Below are 20,771 nucleotides of genomic sequence, written 5' to 3' on the forward strand. Positions count from 1 at the left end.
GGTAACAAAATGTAGCTGACACTTGGAAAACATTACTGTATTCAAGTTGTTTGGTATCGGGGAAAGCTATCCAAAACCGGAGAAAAACAAAACAAGAATATTAGCTGATGGTGTATTCGGTTTATGAAAAGGTAAATCAAATTGCACAAAAACTACCTAGAGAATAGGAAGAAAAGCCAATAATTTTATAAGGTTGGTAACTAAGCACCGCAAATCTAAACACTATAAATTTATCATGCATCGGCAACAGGGATGAAACAAAACTTAAACTTCAATATGCCTGGATTCAGTAGTTTACCGCATTTGAAAGTATATCAGGTAGTCTCTATCATCTTACACACATAAACAATGGAAAAGATGTAGGTTTGCTATTTTGTTTCATAATACAATAGTATATGTGAATATTATTGTTATTGGATACAGATAAGTAAAACATCAGTTTTTCTAAATCCTGCTTCAGAGCCAGAGTATGGAGAGAGTACATCAATTTTTCTCCTTTCTTTAACTGCTTTAAGCAAATGTTTTCCATTTAACATTTGTCAAATGTCTTAAAAGAAAGGTATTAAAATTAGAAAATAAAGTGACATTCTTACAATAAGAACTTTTTTTTATCTAATAATTCAATTTTTTATATTTTTTCAAAATCATAAAATTATGTGGACATACAATAAGAACTTTTCTCATTTTTTGGTTTTGTTATTTTTCATCATTTCCTAATTCTGTAATTTTTTTTTCAACAACAGCTGATGCAATCCCAGATGTCAGATGATCAGCTGCTGTTTCGTTTGCAAACTCAAACAGTAATCGTATATTAGTTTGTTTCGAGGGACCTGCTTTCTCCTAAAGGAAATTATTCTACATAATATAAACTGTCATAAATTTGGAAACGTTATATTTACTACTGTATTTTGAACCAGGGACACAACTTGATAAAACGTAAATATTAACAGCGCACGCCAATGAATTTCAAACCAGCAATTGCTGACAAATTCTAAATAATATATCATAAATAAACATTGGCCATTGGGTGCTGGTTAATCAGGTTTGCAAATGTATTGGATGCCAGTTAAAAGGACTTTTACTGTAATTTTCTATCATGTCTAGATAAAATATTTGATAATTATTATAAAAATAAAACACAAGCATATCTACTCTACAAATTTCTATGATGCTCCTGGAGTAAGAAAAAAGCATGCCTTCCTTTACTCAGGGAATCTCTAAACTACAGTACATGAGTTTAAGACCATGTAACAAAAGTTTGCCTATGAATTTAAAAAACATGAATTATTCAATAAAATTAATATTTTGTACTAAAAAATAGTTTATCAAAATATCACAGAGTTGGTAACCTTTTGAAATAAATGTAACTGCTACTTAAAGAGAACTCATTTACAGTACTTGAGTGATTCTTCAACTACAGAAATTACTTTTATTTGTGAAAATTTACTAAGGACAGATGGCAACAATTGAATGCTTACCTTTAATCATATGAAAATGAATCTCTTTGCCATCTTTGCATCATAAAGACAAAGTTTATAACAGATCTTTTGTTTGATAAGAAGAATCCTGTAGGCATAATGATTATGAAACAGCAATTGATATCAAGGCTGCATTGGACGGGACATGCACTGGACATCTAGACTGAGGTGATGTAATAGCAACCAAGGTAGAAGGTTCTGCTGTGCACGGCAATGTGTCAAAAAGAGAGATGATTAAAATTAAGGATGTGCAGTAACAGTTTTCATAAAATGAAACACTAAACTTTGGACATCACACTTTACATTCTTTGGAGGGAAATGAAAGACTGATTACTTGGAAGGAAAAGGCAACTCAACATTTTTTTTAATATATTTTAAGTGCAAGATATCACATACATTAGCTTTTTTCTAATCTAAAATGAACCCGACAGCTAACACTACATACAGAAAGATCAAGTACTTTGGAAGAAGAGGTGGAAAAGGAATTCCAATGCCTTGAAATTGAAGATAGTTGAGGTTACCATGTAAATAAAGTACTTCTTTATATCTATATTTGACTGATTCCTAGAAATGTGATATGCTGACATGACCGAATAACTACACTGCACAATTACGATCATAACATAAATCTTCTGTCTCTTATAGTAACTTATGTTAAGTTTCTGAGATGATCAACAAGTTTCTGTAGGAATTTAAATGAGATAACTTTGAAAATACCCTAAACCAAAATAGCAGCATTCATACTGCACATGCACACTATTTTTGTTGAAAAAAACCTTTGCAATTAAAATAAGGAATTATTTAATAAGCAAGTTATTATACCTAATCAAAGAAACAGTCATTACACAGATTTGGCTATGTAAGAATCAACAATTTAAAGGCAAAACAGACTTCTGTACAAACCTATGTTGAGGTAATTATTGCAAGATAAAAATATGACAAAATATCTACAAAAACTGTATTCATGACCAAAAGAAACACTACACAGCTATCCGCGCACATCCCTTGTGACACGCGAAGAGTTCCGCTCCACTGCCAATGGTCGCAATGGTCTCCAGCCATTTGCATGTAAGGCAAGTGTGTCTTGGGTTAACCAACGCAGACGATGAGACAGGGAGCCACTCTCAAGGCAACTCTCCAAATGATTACAGCTTTGTTCAATCAAGTCCTGTGCAAAGAAAATGTAGCCCATTACTATTGATAGAATTCTAATAATAAATTTGCTATTTCTATATTCACTTGATATTCATATTGCTCTCAAGGCTTGACTTATATTGACATTTACCCCAAAACTAAAAATTTCCCGTTTTCTTTCCTTTCAATAAGTTTAAGTCTCTCAGCAAAGTTTTGGGAAAATCTAGCAGTTAATGGCAATAGCCTGGTCATGTATACACAGTACATGCTTAGTCTTTCATTCTCAAAGTCGTAACTAATTTCCTATCCTCTTGATATCACTAGACAGTGGAGGGTGGCCATATATATGAATATCATCAAAATTCTGTTTTTTTCTAAGAACTTTCCCAGGTGTTCATATTGGTGACTCCCACACTCTCATGAAGGAGGGGCGGTGAAGGAAAGAGATATGATTAGTTCTAAAATAAAAAAACTTATTTAACACCTTAGATTCACTTCCTAGTCTAGTACAGTACCTTGTTAAAAACCATCGTCAAATATGTTATTTTTATTACTAAAATAAATTTTTGAATATACTTACCCGATGATCATGTAGCTGTCAACTCCGTTGCCCGACAGAAATCTACGGTCGGGATACGCCAGCGATCGCTTATACAGGTGGGGGTGTACTCACCAGCGCCATCTGTGATCAGGTACTCCAGTACTTCTTGTCAACAAGACCTCAATTTTCTCCTCGGTCCACTGGTTCTCTATGGGGAGGAAGGGCGGGTCATTTAAATCATGATCATCGGGTAAGTATATTCAAAAATTTATTTTAGTAATAAAAATAACATTTTTCAATATTAATCTTACCCGATGATCATGTAGCTGATTCACACCCAGGGTGGTGGGTGGAGACCAGTATACATGTTAACAAAGAAGCTAAGTATCCCGTATTTCATTTTTATTAGTTATTCAAAATAACAATAAAAAATAAATAAGTACCTGGTAAGGAAGTCGACTTGAACCATTACTCTGCCTTTAATAAGTACGTCTTCCTTACTGAGCGTAGCGGTCCTCTTAGGATGCTGAACGACTCTTAGGTGGCTAAAGTATAAAGGGCTGCAACCCATACTAAAGGACCTCATCATAACCTCTAACCTAGGCGCTTCTCAAGAAAGAATTGACCACCCGCCAAATCAACCAGGATGCGGAAGGCTTCTTAGCCGACCGTACAACCCAAAAACAACAATAAAAGCAATCAAGAGAAAGGTTAAAAAAAAAAAAGGTTATGGGATTATGGGAATGTAGTGGCTGAGCCCTCACCTACTACTGCACTCGCTGCTACGAATGGTCCCAGGGTGTAGCAGTTCTCGTAAAGAGACTGGACATCTTTGAGATAGAATGATGCGAACACTGACTTGCTTCTCCAATAGGTTGCATCCATAACACTCTGCAGAAAACGGTTCTGTTTGAAGGCCACTGAAGTAGCCACAGCTCTCACTTCATGTGTCCTTACCTTCAGTAAAGCAAGGTCTTCTTCCTTCATATGAGAATGAGCTTCTCTAATCAGAAGCCTGATGTAGTAAGAAACTGCGTTCTTAGACATTGGTAGCGAAGGCTTCTTAACAGCACACCATAAGGCTTCTGATTGTCCTCGTAAAGGTTTTGACCTTTTCAGATAGTACCTAAGAGCTCTGACTGGGCAAAGTACTCTCTCCAGCTCGTTACCCACCAGGTTAGATAGGCTAGGGATCTCGAACGATTTAGGCCAAGGACGTGAAGGAAGCTCGTTTTTAGCCAAAAAACCGAGCTGCAAGGAACATGTAGCCGTTTCCGATGTGAAACCTATGTTCCTGCTGAAGGCGTGGATCTCACTTACTCTCTTAGCTGTTGCTAGGCATACTAGGAAAAGAGTTTTTAATGTGAGGTCCTTGAAAGAGGCTGATTGGAGCGGTTCAAATCTAGATGACATCAGGAACCTTAGGACCACGTCTAGATTCCAGCCTGGAGTGGACAACCGACGTTCCTTAGAGGTCTCAAAAGACCTAAGGATGTCCTGCAGATCTTTGTTGGAGGAAAGATCCAAGCCTCTGTGGCGGAAAACCGCTGCCAACATACTTCTATAACCCTTGATCGTAGGAGCTGATAGGGATCTAACGTTCCTTAGATGTAACAGGAAGTCAGCAATCTGGGTTACAGTGGTATTGGTTGAGGAAACTGCATTGGCCTTGCACCAGTTTCTGAAGACTTCCCATTTAGATTGATAGACTCTGAGAGTGGATGTCCTCCTAGCTCTAGCAATCGCTCTGGCTGCCTCCTTCGAAAAGCCTCTAGCTCTTGAGAGTCTTTCGATAGTCTGAAGGCAGTCAGACGAAGAGCGTGGAGGCTTGGGTGTACCTTCTTTACGTGAGGTTGACGTAGAAGGTCCACTCTTAGAGGAAGAGTCCTGGGAACGTCGACCAGCCATTGCAGTACCTCTGTGAACCATTCTCTCGCGGGCCAGAGGGGAGCAACCAACGTCAGCTGTGTCCCTTTGTGAGAGGCGAATTTCTGAAGTACCCTGTTGACAATCTTGAACGGCGGGAATGCATACAGGTCGAGATGGGACCAATCCAGCAGAAAAGCATCCACGTGAACTGCTGCTGGGTCTGGAATCGGCGAACAATACAATGGGAGCCTCTTGGTCATCGAGGTAGCGAACAGATCTATGGTTGGCTGACCCCACAGGGACCAAAGTCTGCTGCAAACATTCTTGTGAAGGGTCCACTCTGTGGGGATGACCTGACCCTTCCGGCTGAGGCGATCTGCCATGACATTCATATCGCCCTGAATGAACCTCGTTACCAGCGTGAGCCTTCGATCTTTTGACCAAATGAGGAGGTCCCTTGCGATCTCGAACAACTTCCTCGAATGAGTCCCCCCCTGCTTGGAGATGTAAGCCAAGGCTGTGGTGTTGTCGGAGTTCACCTCCACCACCTTGTTTAGCTGGAGGGACTTGAAGTTCATTAAGGCCAGATGAACCGCCAACAACTCCTTGCAATTGATGTGGAGTGTTCTTTGTTCCTGATTCCATGTTCCCGAGCATTCCTGTCCGTCCAATGTCGCACCCCAGCCCGAGTCTGATGCGTCCGAGAAGAGATGGTGGTCGAGGGTCTGAACAGCTAACGAAAGACCTTCCTTGAGAAGAATGCTGTTCTTCCACCACGTTAGAGTAGACCTCATCTCTTCGGAAACAGGAATTGAGACCGTCTCTAGCGTCATGTCCTTGATCCAGTGAGCAGCCAGATGATACTGAAGGGGGCGGAGGTGGAGTCTCCCTAACTCGATGAACAGGGCCAGCGATGAAAGTGTCCCTGTTAGACTCATCCACTGCCTTACTGAGCATCGGCTCCTTCTCAGCATGCTCAGGATGCACTCTAGGGCTTGGTTGATTCTTGGGGCCGACGGAAAAGCCCGAAAAGCTCGACTCTGAATCTCCATACCCAGGTAAACAATGGTCTGGGATGGGACGAGCTGGGACTTCTCTAAATTGACCAGGAGGCCCAGTTCCTTGGTCAGATCCATAGTCCATCTGAGATTCTCCAGACAGCGACGACTTGTGGGAGCTCTTAAAAGCCAGTCGTCTAAATAGAGGGAGGCTCTGATGTCTGCCAAGTGAAGGAATTTCGCAATATTCCTCATCAGTCGCGTAAACACAAGAGGTGCCGTGCTTAGGCCAAAACACAGGGCTTGGAACTGGTACACAACCTTTCCATAGACGAATCTCAGGAAAGGTTGGGAGTCTGGATGGATGGGGACGTGAAAGTATGTGTCTTTCAGGTCTAACGAGACCATCCAGTCCTCCTGCCTGACCGCTGCTAGGACCGACTTCGTCGTCTCCATAGTGAACGTCTGCTTGGTGACATAAGCATTGAGCGCACTGACGTCCAGCACCGGCCTCCAACCTCCTGTCTTCTTGGCTACCAGGAAGAGACGGTTGTAAAAGCCCGGGGATTGATGGTCCCGGACTATGACCACTGCCTCCTTGTGTAGCAAGAGCGACACCTCTTGTTGCAACGCTAGCCTCTTGTCCTTCTCCTTGTAGTTGGGAGAGAGGTTGATGGGAGATGTAGCTAGAGGGGGATTGCGGCAGAACGGAATTCTGTATCCCTCCCTCAGCCACTTCACAGACTGAGCGTCTGCACCTCTGCTCTCCCAAGCTTCCCAGAAGGTCTTGAGTCTGGCTCCTACAGCTGTCTGGAGAGGAGGAAAGTCAAAACTTGCCTCTTGTGGACTTGGAACCCTTCTTGGGCTTGCCACGGTTACTGTCTGCACGGGTACCTCCTCTGCTGGAGGTTCTGCCACGAAAGGGTGGGATGAACCTGGAAGCAGGAGTATCAACTGCTAGAGGGCGGTAAGGTTTAGACACGGAAGGTAAAGTCTTAGCCTTACGTGCGGAAGAAGCCATGAGGTCATGCGTATCCTTCTGGAGAAGAGAGGCAGTCATCCCCTTAATTAATTCCTCCGGAAATAGACACTTGGACAGAGGAGCAAAAAGTAACTCTGACCTCTGGCAAGGGGTGATACCAGCAGATAAGAAGGAGCACAGATGTTCCCTTTTCTTGAGGACCCCTGATACATAAGAAGCCGCAAGCTCGCCAGACCCATCCCGTATTGCCTTGTCCATGCTGGACATGATCAGCATGGCTGAGTCCTTGTCAGAAGGGGCAGTCTTCCTGCTTAAGGCTCCCAGGCACCAATCGAGGAAGTTGAATATCTCGAAGGCACGAAAGACTCCCCTTAACAAGTGATCAAGATCTGTAGGGGACCAGCAGATCTTCGAACGTCTCATAGCCAACCTGCGGGGAGTCAACCAGACTTGAGAAGTCGGCCTGGGCAGAGGCAGGAACCCCCAAGCCAGGTTCCTCTCCCGTGGCATACCAGACGCCCGACTTAGAAGCCAGCTTGGGAGGAGGAAACACAAAAGAGGTCCTTCCCAGTTGCTTCTTGGACTACAACCAATCCCCCATAACCCTCAAAGCTCTCCTTGAAGATCTGGCAAGAACAAGCTTGGTGAAGGCAGGCGCAGTAGGCTGCATGCCCAGAGCAAACTCGGAGGGAGGAGAACGAGGGGTTGCAGACACAAAGTGTTCAGGGTACAACTCTCTGAACAAAGCAAGGACTTTGCGGAAGTCTAAGGAGGGTGGCGAAGACTTGTGTCCTTCAACATCAGAATGAGGATCATCAAGATGAGCAGCTTCATCCTCAGAAGCCTCCTCACCCGACAGTTGAGTTGTAAGAGGCAAAGGCAGAGCAGCAAGCTGAACGGCTGAATCCTGCAGAACGGGTGCATGTGTACCTGCGGATCCATCATCATGCCTCTGCTGGACAGACTGTGAGCTGGCAACAACAAAAGCAGAGGGCCGGTGTGAGGGAGGGTCTGCGGTGGGCTGAGGAGCATGCGGTGTGGTATGCAGAGCATGCTGTGAGGCATGCGGCTCATGCTGTGAGGCATGCGGCTCATGCTGCATGGCATGCGGCTCATGCTGCATGGGATGCGGCTCATGCTGCATGGTATGCGGCTCATGCTGCATGGCATGCGGCTCATGCTGCATGGGATGAGGCTCATGCTGCATGGTATGAGGCTCATGCTGCATGGGATGAGGCTCATGCTGCATGGTATGAGGCTCATGCTGCATGGAATGCGGCTCATGTTGTAAGGTCTGCAGAGCATGCTGCATGGGCTGAGGACTGAGCCACTGTGGAGGAGCTCTCACAGGAGGAGGGATGTTAACCTTCTCTGCCTGATAATCCTGCATAAAAGCCGCAAGCTGAGACTGCATAGTCTGCAGCATGGACCACTTAGGGTCTACTGTGGTTGGAGCAGAGGCCTGTTGAGGAACCACTCTACCTCTCTTGGGAGGTGTGCAGTCATCCGATGACTGCGGCGAGTCCGAACTGACCCAGTGGCTACACCTGGGCCGTTGGACTAGCTCTGAAGGGACTTTACGCTTAAGCGGTCGTGAGACCTTAGTCCACCGTTTCCTCCTGGAAACCTCTTCCACAGACGAGGAATGTAAGGGCTCATTCGTCTGGGAGTGGAAGGGACGATCCTTAGCAGATACGTCCGCAACCACTGAGGATACATCTGTGCGCCGATCAAGGCCCGCCGAACCCTTTGGTCCTTCGACATTGCTTCTCCCCTGGGCTTGGGAGCTTGCAAGAGGTCCCGGACTGGGAGGACGACTGGCACGCACAGATGTATCCTCATGCACAACACTGACACTGACACTATGCACAGCACTAGCACTAACACTTCCCACTGCACTCTTCGCTTTCAGCTCTCTGACATCCGCCAAGAGCTGATTGCGGTCACTAACCAACGACTCCACCTTATCACCGAGAGCCTGAATGGCACGCAACATATCAGCCATTGCAGGCTGAGCACTCGTAGCAGGTTCGGGGGTCACCACCACAGGGGAAGGAAAAGGTTGAGGGGCATGGGGAGAGGAAATAACCAAAGAGCGAGAAGAACTCCTCCTATCTCTCTCCTTCTCTAACCTACGAGTATATCTGAGGAATTCATTAAAATCGAATTCCGAAAGCCCAGCACATTCCCCACATCGATCTTCCAATTGACAGGATTTTCCCCTACAATTGGAACATACGGTGTGAGGATCAACAGAGGCCTTCGGAAGACGCCTATTACAAGCACTAACACTACATCGCCTATATTTAGGAACTTGGGAAGTGTCAGACATCTTGAATTCTAGAAGTAGTCAAAGGGGGAATTCCAAAGTAAAGCAAAGATCGTTAACCAATGAATCAAATTAATACCAAAAGCTTGCTAAGCTAAGGCTAAAGCTTCCTGTACAGCGAAGGCTAAATTTCAGAGCAAATACTTCACCAAATCGTGAGCAAAAGACTCCAAAATCAACAGCGTATCCATGTAGGTCTTGCCGGTGGCACGACAGAGGAAAAATTGAGGTCTTGTTGACAAGAAGTACTGGAGTACCTGACCACAGATGGCGCTGGTGAGTACACCCCCACCTGTATAAGCGATCGCTGGCGTATCCCGACCGTAGATTTCTGTCGGGCAACGGAGTTGACAGCTACATGATCATCGGGTAAGATTAATATTGAAAAAAAAATTTTTATAACTTAGTTCTCCTGACTGTGTTCCAAAATACTGCTCCACTACTAAATCACTTATTTATATATATTACCCAACACCAAGTATTCTAAATGAAAAATAATCCTAAACTTTATTATATCTACACAATTAACAAAATGAAAAATATTACTACTGTATTAAGACCACATCACTAGTAGTTACTGCAGCCTAAGTCCAGAAAACTTGATAAGCAAACCAGGATTCCTTAAGGCCCTCCAAAGAAATATCCCTATAAAATTTAAAAGAAGTAGCTACACTTCTAATACCATGCACTCCAACCCTCAAGCCCTTTGTCTCATTTGGATCCAATTCCATGTGAACTTCTGTGAACAAACTTTCAACAAGAAAGAACTTAGCATTTTTGGCTAGAGGACGATTTGAAATCTTAACCTCACAAAACAAATTAGGAATATTACTTCTAATGTCTGCAGTCTTGTCAAAATATTTAATAGCTCTCAGAACACAAAGATGCCTATGCTCTGAATTAACACAAACTTCCTTTTCTAAAGAAGGAATATGAATGAATTAAGATAAATCTTTTGTCTTAAAATCGATCTTAGATCGGAACATAAGCAAGAGAAAAGGTTAATGTTATTTTTTCCAAAACTTATATTATATAAAAGAACTTGTAGTTCACTAATGCGTTTAGCTGACGCTAATGGCAATGTAAGTCTTACCTGTGAGATCCTTAACCAAAAGGTCTTACAAAAGTTCAAAACACAAACCTTAGTATTTATATGATATGTGGGAACAAAACAGTTTTCATACAGTTTACTAGAAGCTACTAGTATCATTAGTTATTACTTGTGTAAATGTATTTTTGGGTTCAAGCCATGTCGTGCTGATGGAAGCTTCCTATAGACAGCTTTCTAAGGGATATTTGGCTACAGTGATACTCCCAGAGAATTGACCATAGGTCTCCAGAATTCTAACTCCTGGCGTGAGTATCCTTAAAATTTTTCTTAAGGATATCGCATAGTATCAGGGGACGTATATCTTGATACGACACATGGCAATCTTCACCCCGAATAGCATTTTTGCTCTGAGGGGGAAGAGTGGCAAAATTGAAGGGGAGCCGTTATCAAGGTTAACCTTCCTCCCCTGCTATTACAGGGCCCAAATTGGCGGCTCATTCCTTGTTCAGTAGCGCTTTCGCACGGTGTATCTCCCTGCTTATCTAGTGTTCTAGAACACTATTTTTGAGGATTTAACATGCATTCTCCAGCATCTTCTGCCTCTTGAAAGTTGAGTATTAAATCTTTCCTGTGTATAATTTTTAGCTCCCGTCTCACAGTGAAATTAGCATAATTTTAAAGTGTTTATAGGAGCATAGCCAGTAACCAGAGGCGCCATTTTGGATGCTGTCGTTCATCATGCATGCTTTATTTAGTCAGCAGAACAACATTCCCAGTATTTAGCTTTAATGAATAATAGCTATTTAGGTAAAATTATACTAGTGAAGATAAGATCATGCATGTATTTTTCCTCTTCCTTAAATGTGTCGATCGTATACGTTAGTCTCTCGGTGATATGGCGTAGCCGAGATCTCGCCCTGCGCTAGGCTAACCTAGCCTACGCGCTTTAGTATACTTTAATACATTATCCCCGTTTACCCTCGCATATCATTTTATCAATTCAACAGGAGATAGTATATCTCCTAGAATTAATTATATAATTCGATACTCATCTCCATCAGAGATTTAAGGGTAAACCCTTCCTTCCCTCTTAGTCCCGCCATTAGGCGACAACCATATCTTGGTCTTGCCATAGAGTAGTACACTCCGGCTTGACTAGATTAGTGTTTTTCTGTCTTCCCCCTTGCCGGCGAGTATCCCGGCTTGGTTTTACGACAGTAACTCAGCGTATTCAGTCTTTATGCCGACAACTTAGCTGCCGGGTGAGTAGTCACTCCACTGCCGGCTTACAGTTGTAGACAAAGGAAGCTAGCTTCCCTAGCCCGCATCCGAAGTGGTAGTACGATGCCGCCACCTTCTCCCTTGCAGTCTAGAAGACAAGTCTTGTTTCGGCAGACCCTGGGCTGAAGAATCGACATTCTTCTCCCGCCTAGGACGGCGCCGATATTGAAACAAGGCTCCAAATGGTGTTTGGAAATGGCCGGCAATCCTGCCGCCTTCTTCTGACACAACATACAAGACCCTTTCCCTGCCCCTCTCTGTCCTTTAGCGATAGCCTGCCCATCGCATGTCTGTGGCCGGTGTCCCAGAATCTCCCCGCTTGCTGGGTAGAACGTGACGCCGGCCGGGCTCCTACACAGGCAGCTTGATAGCCGCTCTGACTTTCCCCTACGGACGCAAGGTTCAGGGAAAGGTTGTGCCGGCCATGACGGCTGCCAGTGGGAGACCCTTTGTCTTTGAGTGTTCTTCAGTCCTCCATTAGACTGCCATCCACATCCCTGAAACCGGCAGTAGCCGGCAGCAGATCTTGTGGCTGGATGGAAGCTAGAATGATTCATTCCCCCCTTCCATTTGAACCCTCATTCTGGAGGAAGGCAGTAAGAATAATAACACCTATACCCTTATTTATTATACTAAACTACATTAATAAGGTAGCCCTTTGCTCCATGCTTTCTCTCTCTCTATCGGCTAGTGCCTTCAGGTACTAACCTAGCCGGCATGCTGCTGGCTGGACCGGTGCCACCAGGTACTAGCCTAGCCGGCAACATGCCGGCTGAACTACAGTATATGCTTATACAGTGGTACCTCTACATACGAATTTAATCCGTTCCAGAACCAACTTCGGATGTAGAAAATGTTCGGATGTAGAAACGAATTTTCCCATAATACATTGAAATAGGATTAATCCGTGGTTGAGCCCAAAAAACTATGATAACTTCTTAATAAACTACTACACATAATTTCCCATGAGAATAATGCAAACTAAATTAGATAATAGACATGTAAATAAGAAGAATTAGCAAAAAATGATAAATAAGAAACGGGTTTTTAGCGTCACTTTACAAAAAAATGATAAATAAGAAATGGGTTTTTAGCGTCACTTTACCTTAGAAACTCCAGCGCAGGTGTTGTTGGTCTTGCTACGCAGAGAGGAGACAGACGGGCGGAGAGGAGGTAGAGAGGTTAACTACGATAAACATACACTACCGTAACTTATTCTAACTTACACTAAGTGAACTTTAACATAACTTAGCTTATTTTTTTTTTTTTATATTTTATATTTTTTTTTACATTTTCTTTTTTTCTTTTTGATGATTAATTTTAATCACTTTCACTCTCTACACTTAAAATTGACTGAATTTCTTTCGCTTCACTCTTTGCCATTTTCTTTGTTTCACTTTCTTCCGCTTCACTCTTTGCCGTTTTCTTCGAATCACTTACATCCTCTTCATCACGAGTTCGCTTCGTAGTTTTTTTAAAAGAAATTATCGATAGATAGTTGCTTGGTATGGCTTTTCAGAATGTTTCGAAAGTGAGTTAGGCAAACATCATCGAACTGCGAAACTACACGACAAACCTACAATTTTTTGGGGTGGTATTTGTCGATGAAGTCGACCACATCTTGATATTTTCCTAACACCTCTTTTATATGCGCCGAACCTAACACATGTTCTACCTTCTCACTCCCTTCCTCGTCATCACCCATGTGCTCAGACATAGCATGGAGTTCCTTGAGCTCATCTGTGCTAAGTTCGTCGTGATGTTCGGCGACGAGTTCCGTAACGTCATCTGCGTCGACCTCCAGACCCATGGACTTGCCAAGGGAGACGATTTCCTCTACGGCTTCCGCTGTACCCACCACGGGATCAGGTTCGGAGTTAAAACCTTCGAAATCTAGGGAAGAAACTGCATCAGGCCACAGCTTCTTCCAGGCAGAATTGAGGGTCCGTCGAGTTATTCCCACCCAAGCCTGATCTATGATCTTCAAGCAGTGCACGATGTTGAAGTAGCTCCTCCAAAATTCACGCAAAGTTAAGTTGGTGCTTTGCGTGACATTAAAGCACTGCTTAAATAAGTGCTTGGTGTACAGCTTCTTAAAATTAGAGATGACTTGCTGGTCCATGGGCTGGAGGATAGAGGTGGTATTCGGTGGAAGATACAGCACCTTTATGAACTTAAATTCATCGAAGATATCATCTTCAAGTCCGGGGGGGGGTGAGCGGGTGCATTGTCAAGGCATAGCAAGCACTTTAAAGGCAATTTCTGTTCATGAAAATACTTCTTCACAGAAGGGCCGAAAACTTGGTTAACCCATTGCACAAAGAACTGCCTAGTGACCCAGGCCTTTGAGTTGGATCGCCAGAAAACATGAAGCTGGTCCTTATCGACGTTGTGTGCCTTAAAGGCCCTAGGGTTCTCGGAATGGTAAACCAGTAAGGGCTTGACTTTAAAGTCCCCGCTAGTGTTGGCACATAGGGCAAGAGTCAACCGATCCTTCATTGGCTTATGTCTAGGCAATTTCTTCTCTTCGGCGGTGATGTAGGTTTGTCTGGGCATCTTCTTCCAAAACAGCCCGGTTTCATCGCAATTAAACACTTGCTGCTCTACGTAACCTTCTTCCAGCACGATCCTTTCGAACTTCTTGACAAAGTCAGCTGCAGCCTTTGTGTCCGTAATAGCAGCCTCTCCGTGGCGAACAACTGAATGAATCCCAGACCGTTTCTTAAATTTCTCAAACCAGCCACGAGATGCATTGAAAGCATCTGAGGAAGGCTCGGTTGAACTCTCCCCAGCATCACCCCCAGAGCTCTCCTCCTTCAAGTCCGTAAAGATGGCGTGCGCCTTCTCGCAGATGACGGTCTCGGTGATGGTGTCGCCAACGCTCTCTCTGTCCTTGATCCACACTAGCAGAAGTCGTTCCATCTCTTCTATGATAGGGCTACGGCGTTTTGAAATTATGGTGATCCCCTTAGAAGGTTTCACTGATTTAATAGCTTCCTTCTGTTTAAGGATTGTCGAGATCGTCGACATATTACGGCCATACTGTTTAGAAAGTTCACTCATGTGGACGCCACGCTCATGTTTTTCAATAATTTCCTGCTTTACGTCTAAAGAAAGCATTTCCTTCTTCCTTTTCTCACCACTACCATTTGCAAAACTAAGCCTTTTAGGACCCATACTTTACGCAAATTACCGTTAAAGGATGCACGTAAAAAGTCACGATTAAAACACAGTTAATAGCAGAACGCACAGGGCACAACCGCAAGAAGCCGACGAGAACAGAGGACTGACCCGAGCCGCGCTAATTGAGGGTCCCTCCGAAGTCGAAGTGCTGCCTTCTATCGGAGGAAATAAAAAACGCTTCAGGCGCTATGAGCACCGACTACGCGTACGAGTATTGTTTACTTCGGGTGTCGAAAAAAACATTCGGGTGTAGAGTAGGAAAGTGTTTGAATTGTACTTCGCGTGTCGAAAAATTCGGATACTACCAGTACAACGAAAATTGCTAACTTCGTGTGTCAAAATAAAATTCGGGTGTAGAGTCAAAAATTTGCTCAAAATTTGCTCGAATTTTACTTCGGATGTTGGAAAATTCGGATATAGATACATTCGTGTGTAGAGGTTCCACTGTACAGTAGCCAGTATTTCTGCAGTATAGTACATACTGCAGGCAGAAAACTATAGTATATATTATACAGTAGTTTATATTTTCCAACATACCCTGTGTATCCTTTCACAATCTATTGTTGAGACCAATCTTATATTGAAATGAAGTATTCCTTCAATACACTGATGAAAGTCATCAGATCATAACTTCCCCCACAATATTAATACTTTTATGAAAGGGTCAGTGCTAGTATACACTAATTCTAACACTAGAGGTTAGAACCCTTCTCCTTTGATTTTCCTTTAATAAGGAAATTCTAATATTAATATTGGGGGAGGTCATAGCAATTGGCTGGACAGGAGACACAAGTTTGTATCTTTCCTATTTCCTTTCTAGCTTACTATCCTATGTATCTTTCCTATTTCCTTTCTAGCTTACTATCCTAAGCTATAATGGTTAAGATACCAGAACATTTATAGCATGAAATTTATTTATCAAGTGTGATATATTACCGCATACTCATTTCAATTTCCTTTCTTTACAGGGGGAGCAGAAAGTGAAGTGTGAGGTGATGTACTGTAACCACAAAAGTAGGAACTTTTGTGGTCACAATATGTGCAGGTCTCATACCACCTGCGTTGTTACTACCGAAACCTTGTGGTATTGGGACCCTAAGAACTGCAACGTCTGCTCGGCCTTGGTGGCCGAGGGTTTAGGCGACCACAAGTCAGCGAGTCGAGGGACGCAGCACACGAGAAGCTTCGCAAATGGGTACGAGGGTTCCAGAAGAACTCTCCAGGACCGTACCTTCCAAATGACAGGATGCGTAGCTTGCTGTTCCCAAAAGCTACTACTGATGCCGTCGTGCCCCAGACACAACCCGGGCCTCTCTGCATCCAGATCGCAGTTGAGGCAGAAGTCAGTGAAGGGATGCAAGGCATGGACATCCACCAGGAGGAAAGGATGTCTGAAGTGTCCAGTGACACAGAGAAGGATCTCCTTCGGGACGATCCTGAGGAAGGGTCTACTCTACCTCCTGGAGGAGATGAAGACGACGATTCGTCAGAAGCGGAGGAGCCCCTTCCGCCTGTGCCGGCAACAGAGCTGACACCGTCTATGTCTTCGGCTCCTACCCCTCCATTGGATGCCATGGATCAGGCAGTTTTGGCCCATATTACTGCCCTAATGGAGAATCTACGCAAGGAGATCGCAGAAAGGGAAGCGAAGATCACAAGACAGCTCCATGAAGCGACTCGGACTGCCGCCTCCCGAGGGTCTTACAAGCGACCCAGAGTTCAGGACCTGCCATCCTGCTCCGAGACCAATCCCTGGAGGTATGCAGAGTTCATGCCTATTACCAACGGCAAGCTCTACATATCGGAGAAGATGGGAGCCGTCCCCCAGGATGACATTCAGTTCTGGCCGAACTTTAATACCTACCCGGAGTGCTTCATCCAACCAAAGCATGAACCAGCGTCAAAAGAGGAGACGGAACCGAAGGAGGTCATGGCAAAGCACAGGCTCTCTTGACGAGTAGCCTGAAGAAAGCAGGTTATACCAACTCGCGAGTTTCTGCACTGAGCAAGAAACACCCTACCTTTCTTGCTCCTGCTTCAGAGCCTTCCCCTTTACGTTGCAGGTGTTCCAGACAGTTGTCAAGGCAGTTGAGGCAAGCAAGCTATGCCCTACACTAGAGGAGAGTAGGCCTCTGTCTTTAGCCCTGCCCACAGATGAGAAGGGCCACCTAACCTTCTCAGTAGGAAAACTGGATGCAGATATTGCGGGACAGCAGTTCAGCGAGAGCCTCCCTAAGCTGTCGGACTTTCTCTTGCAAAGGGAGCAAGAGACAAAAAAGAGGCTAGCTGCCTTCCTGTCCCTCCAGAACTGCATAGAGATGTCTGCAGGCCACAACAGCACCCCAGATATGCTCACAGTCCTGGCCAAGATGCATATGGCCACCCTCGTAAAGGACCTGTACGCCTTCACGAAGGCTAGGAGAGCCTGTAAGGAGTTCGTGTTTGCTGCTGCGACGGTGAAACACGAACCCAGGAAGCTGATTTCTTCCAGTATCTGGGGTAAGGACCTCTTCCCAAAAGAAACAGTCCAAGAGGTAGTTGAGAACGCCGCCACGGAGAATAGGAACCTTCTCCAAAAGTGGAGCATCTCCTCAAAAAGGAAGTCTTCCCCAGATAGGGGTCCCCAAACAAAACGGAAGACAAAGAAGCCAAGACTACCTTCTCGGCCTCCTCAGCAACATCCCACGGTCACCATGACCGCGATGCCCCAAGTGGTCGCTCATCCACAGACCACCTTCCAAGTGGTGCCTCATCAGCTGGTTGCTCAGTCACCAGCTTTCAACCCAGGGTTTGAGAGGCAAACTACTACCTTTCGTCCGAAAGTAAGAGGTTCTCGACGGGGCTCCTCAAGACACCCCTCACGAGGCAGGGGAGGACGTGGTCAGGGTGGCAAGCCCTCCGGACCGCCTAAGCAATGAGATGCTACAGGTAGGAGGGAGACTCCAACACTTTCGGGATCGTTGGACCTTCGATCCCTGGGCCCATAGCCTAATAAAAAATGGACTAGGATGGAAATGGAACAGGTCTCCACCTTCATTTCCTCAATTCTTCCAACACTCCACCCCTTACTGGAAGAATATACCTTAGAACTCTTGAGAAAAAAGGTTATAAGGAAAGCAAAGTCCATCAAATTCCAGGGAAGGCTGTTTTGTGTTCCCAAGAAGGACTCGGACAAACTCAGAGTCATTCTGGACTTGTTGCCACTCAACAAATTCATCAAGAACAAGTTCAGGATGTTAACCCTTCAACACATAAGGACCCTGTTACCGAAAGGGGTGTACACAGTCTCAATAGACCTGGCAGATGCTTACTGGCACCTCCCAGTCAGCCGTCCCCCCTCCTCCTACCTAGGATTCAAGTTACAGAAGACAAAGTATGTCTTAAGAGCCATGCCCTTCGGACAAAACATAGCCCCAAGGATCTTCACGAAACTTGCAGACGCAGTCGTACAACAACTACGCCTAGAAGGCGTTCAGGTGGCAGCGTACCTAGACGACTGGCTGGTGTGGGCAGCATCCAAGACTGCTTGTCTGCAAGCATCCAAGAAAGTGATCCAGTTCCTGGAACATCTGGGATTCAAGATCAATTTCAAGAAGTCTTGCCTCTCTCCAGCTCAGGAGTTTCAATGGCTGGGAATCCATTGGAACTTGAAGGCACACTGCATCTCCATTCCACCAAAGAAGAGGAGAGAGATCACGGGTTCCGTCAAGAGACTACTGAAATCCGACAGGATCTCAAGACGCCAAGAGGAAAGAGTACTAGGCTCTCTCCAGTTTGCAGCAGTAACACCCAGTGCTAAGAACACAGCTGAAAGATGCGTCAGGAGTCTGGAGAAGATACGCATCAAACGCTCGAAGAGATCTACAAAGACCGGTACCGACCTTACTACGATCACTTCTCAAGCCATAGTCGAAAGTCAAGAGCCTAACGAGGACCGTTCCCTTACAACCACCTCCCCCATCGGTGACCATCCACACGGATGCCTCGACGGAAGGATGGGGAGGTCATTCCCATCAAAGGAAAGCCCAAGGGACCTGGTCATCCCTGTTCAAGACCTTTCACATCAATATTCTGGAGGCCATGGCAGTCCTCTTGAAGCTGAAGAAACTATCCCCTCACAGATCAGCCAACATCAGGCTGGTTTTGGACAGCGAAGTGATAGTGGGATGTCTGAACCGACAAGGCTCGAGATCGCCCCACATCAACCATGTGATGTTAGCCATCTTTCGTTTAGCAAAAAAGAAGAGATGGCACTTATTGGCAGTTCACCTACAAGGGTTCCGCAATGTGACAGCGGACGCTCTATCCAGGCCAAAGCCGATAGAATCAGAATGGTCCCTAGACGCAGACTCATGACGCCATGTCCATCGTTTGGAACAGATGGACCCAGATCTACCTGTTCCCTCCAACGAATCTCCTGCTGAAAGTCCTCAACAAGCTGCAATCCTTCAAGGGAACTGCAGTAGTAGTGGCCCCCAAGTGGCCCAAGAGCAATTGGTTCCCTCTGGTGATGGAACTGAAACTGAGGCTGGTCCCTCTACCGAACCCAGATCTATCCCAGAAGTCGACTGTTTTCGCTTCATCACAGAGAAACCAAAACCTTCATCTCATGATTTTCTCGCCTTAGCAGTAAAGAAAATATTTGGGATCTCGAAAGGCAGTATAGACTTCCTAGAAGAATACAAGTCAAAGTCAACCAGAAGACAATATGAATCGTCTTGGAAAAAGTGGTGGGTTGCATTTGTTAAAGCAAAAAGACTGAAAGAAATCTCAACAGACTTCTGCCTGTCCTTCTTCATCCAACTTCACAAGCAAGGCTTGGCTGCCACCACGATAACTACGTGTAAGTCAGCTTTGACTAGACCTCTTCTATACGCCTTCCAGGTGGACCTGGCGAACGAAATCTTCAACAAGATTCTGGAGGCATACGCTAGACTTAGACCAGCAGCCCCTCCAAAGCCCATTTCATGGTTTCTGGATGAAGTCTCACACTATGTTTCAACCTTCAACAATGAAGATTGTTCCCTCAGGACCTAACACAAAAAGTGATATTCCTGTTCGCTATAGCTTACAGGGCTAGAGTTAGTGAAATAGTAGCCCTATCAAGAGACGAGGGCCATATTCAGTTCACAGAAGTGGGAGAACTGAATCTCTTTCCTGATCCTACTTTTCTCGGCAAAAACGAGATACCCACCAAAAGGTGGGGTCCCTGGAGAATCTGCCCTCTGAAAGAAGATGTCTCTCTATGTCCAGTAGAGTGTCTAAAGGTCTATCTTCGTAGAACTTCAGACTTCAAGGAAGGACAGGTCTTCAAAGGTGAAACCTCAGGATCAAACTTATCCCTAAAACAACTGAGGGCGAAGTTCACCTGTTTCATTCGCAGAGCGGATCCTGATAGTACACCCGCAGGTCATGATCTGAGAAAAATTGCTTCCTCACAGAACTTTTTTCAGTATATGGACTTTGAGCGTTTTCGCTCATACACTGGATGGAAGTCCTCCAGAGTGTTTTACAAACATTATGCGAAGCAAGTGCACGAGTTGAAACATTATGTGGTGGCGGCAGGAAGTGTGGTGAAACCTGTCGTCTAGTGCTGCGATGAACAATGAATTGATTGGGACTTTTCAATTCGGGTGAAAAGGTGTTGACACCTTCCAGTGCAATACCATTTTATTGAGTGTCACCCCAGTGACACTAGGACTGTTCTTTTTCAGGTGTAGAATTATACCAATGACACTAGTGCCATGTGTATGCTTGTACACAATATTGATAGTTATCCAACAATTACTGTACAGTAAAATTATCTTAATTTTTCAACTGATTCCGAGTGGCCACTAATCTTTTCTTCCCTTTCAGGTAGAAAACATTTTTATCTGCATATGTTGAATGTATAATTCTATTGAATATATAATTCTATTATAATTC

General features: G+C 44.6%; 1 protein-coding gene across 3 annotated transcripts in view; it reads right to left on the minus strand.

The window, feature by feature from the left end:
• Positions 1-1,808: 1,808 nt before the first annotated feature.
• The window catches only part of LOC137652242 (eukaryotic translation initiation factor 4 gamma 3-like), a 110,578-nt gene continuing 91,615 nt past the window's right edge, over positions 1,809-20,771 (minus strand). For all 3 annotated transcript variants that reach the window (XM_068385485.1, XM_068385484.1, XM_068385482.1), the window contains exon 7: positions 1,809-2,646. In XM_068385485.1, coding sequence (XP_068241586.1) covers positions 2,467-2,646 — 180 coding nt within the window. In that variant the 3' untranslated portion in view covers positions 1,809-2,466. The remainder of the gene's footprint in view (positions 2,647-20,771) is intronic.

Source organism: Palaemon carinicauda, chromosome 13 (genome assembly GCF_036898095.1).
Source record: "Palaemon carinicauda isolate YSFRI2023 chromosome 13, ASM3689809v2, whole genome shotgun sequence".
Classification (NCBI taxonomy): domain Eukaryota; kingdom Metazoa; phylum Arthropoda; class Malacostraca; order Decapoda; family Palaemonidae; genus Palaemon; species Palaemon carinicauda.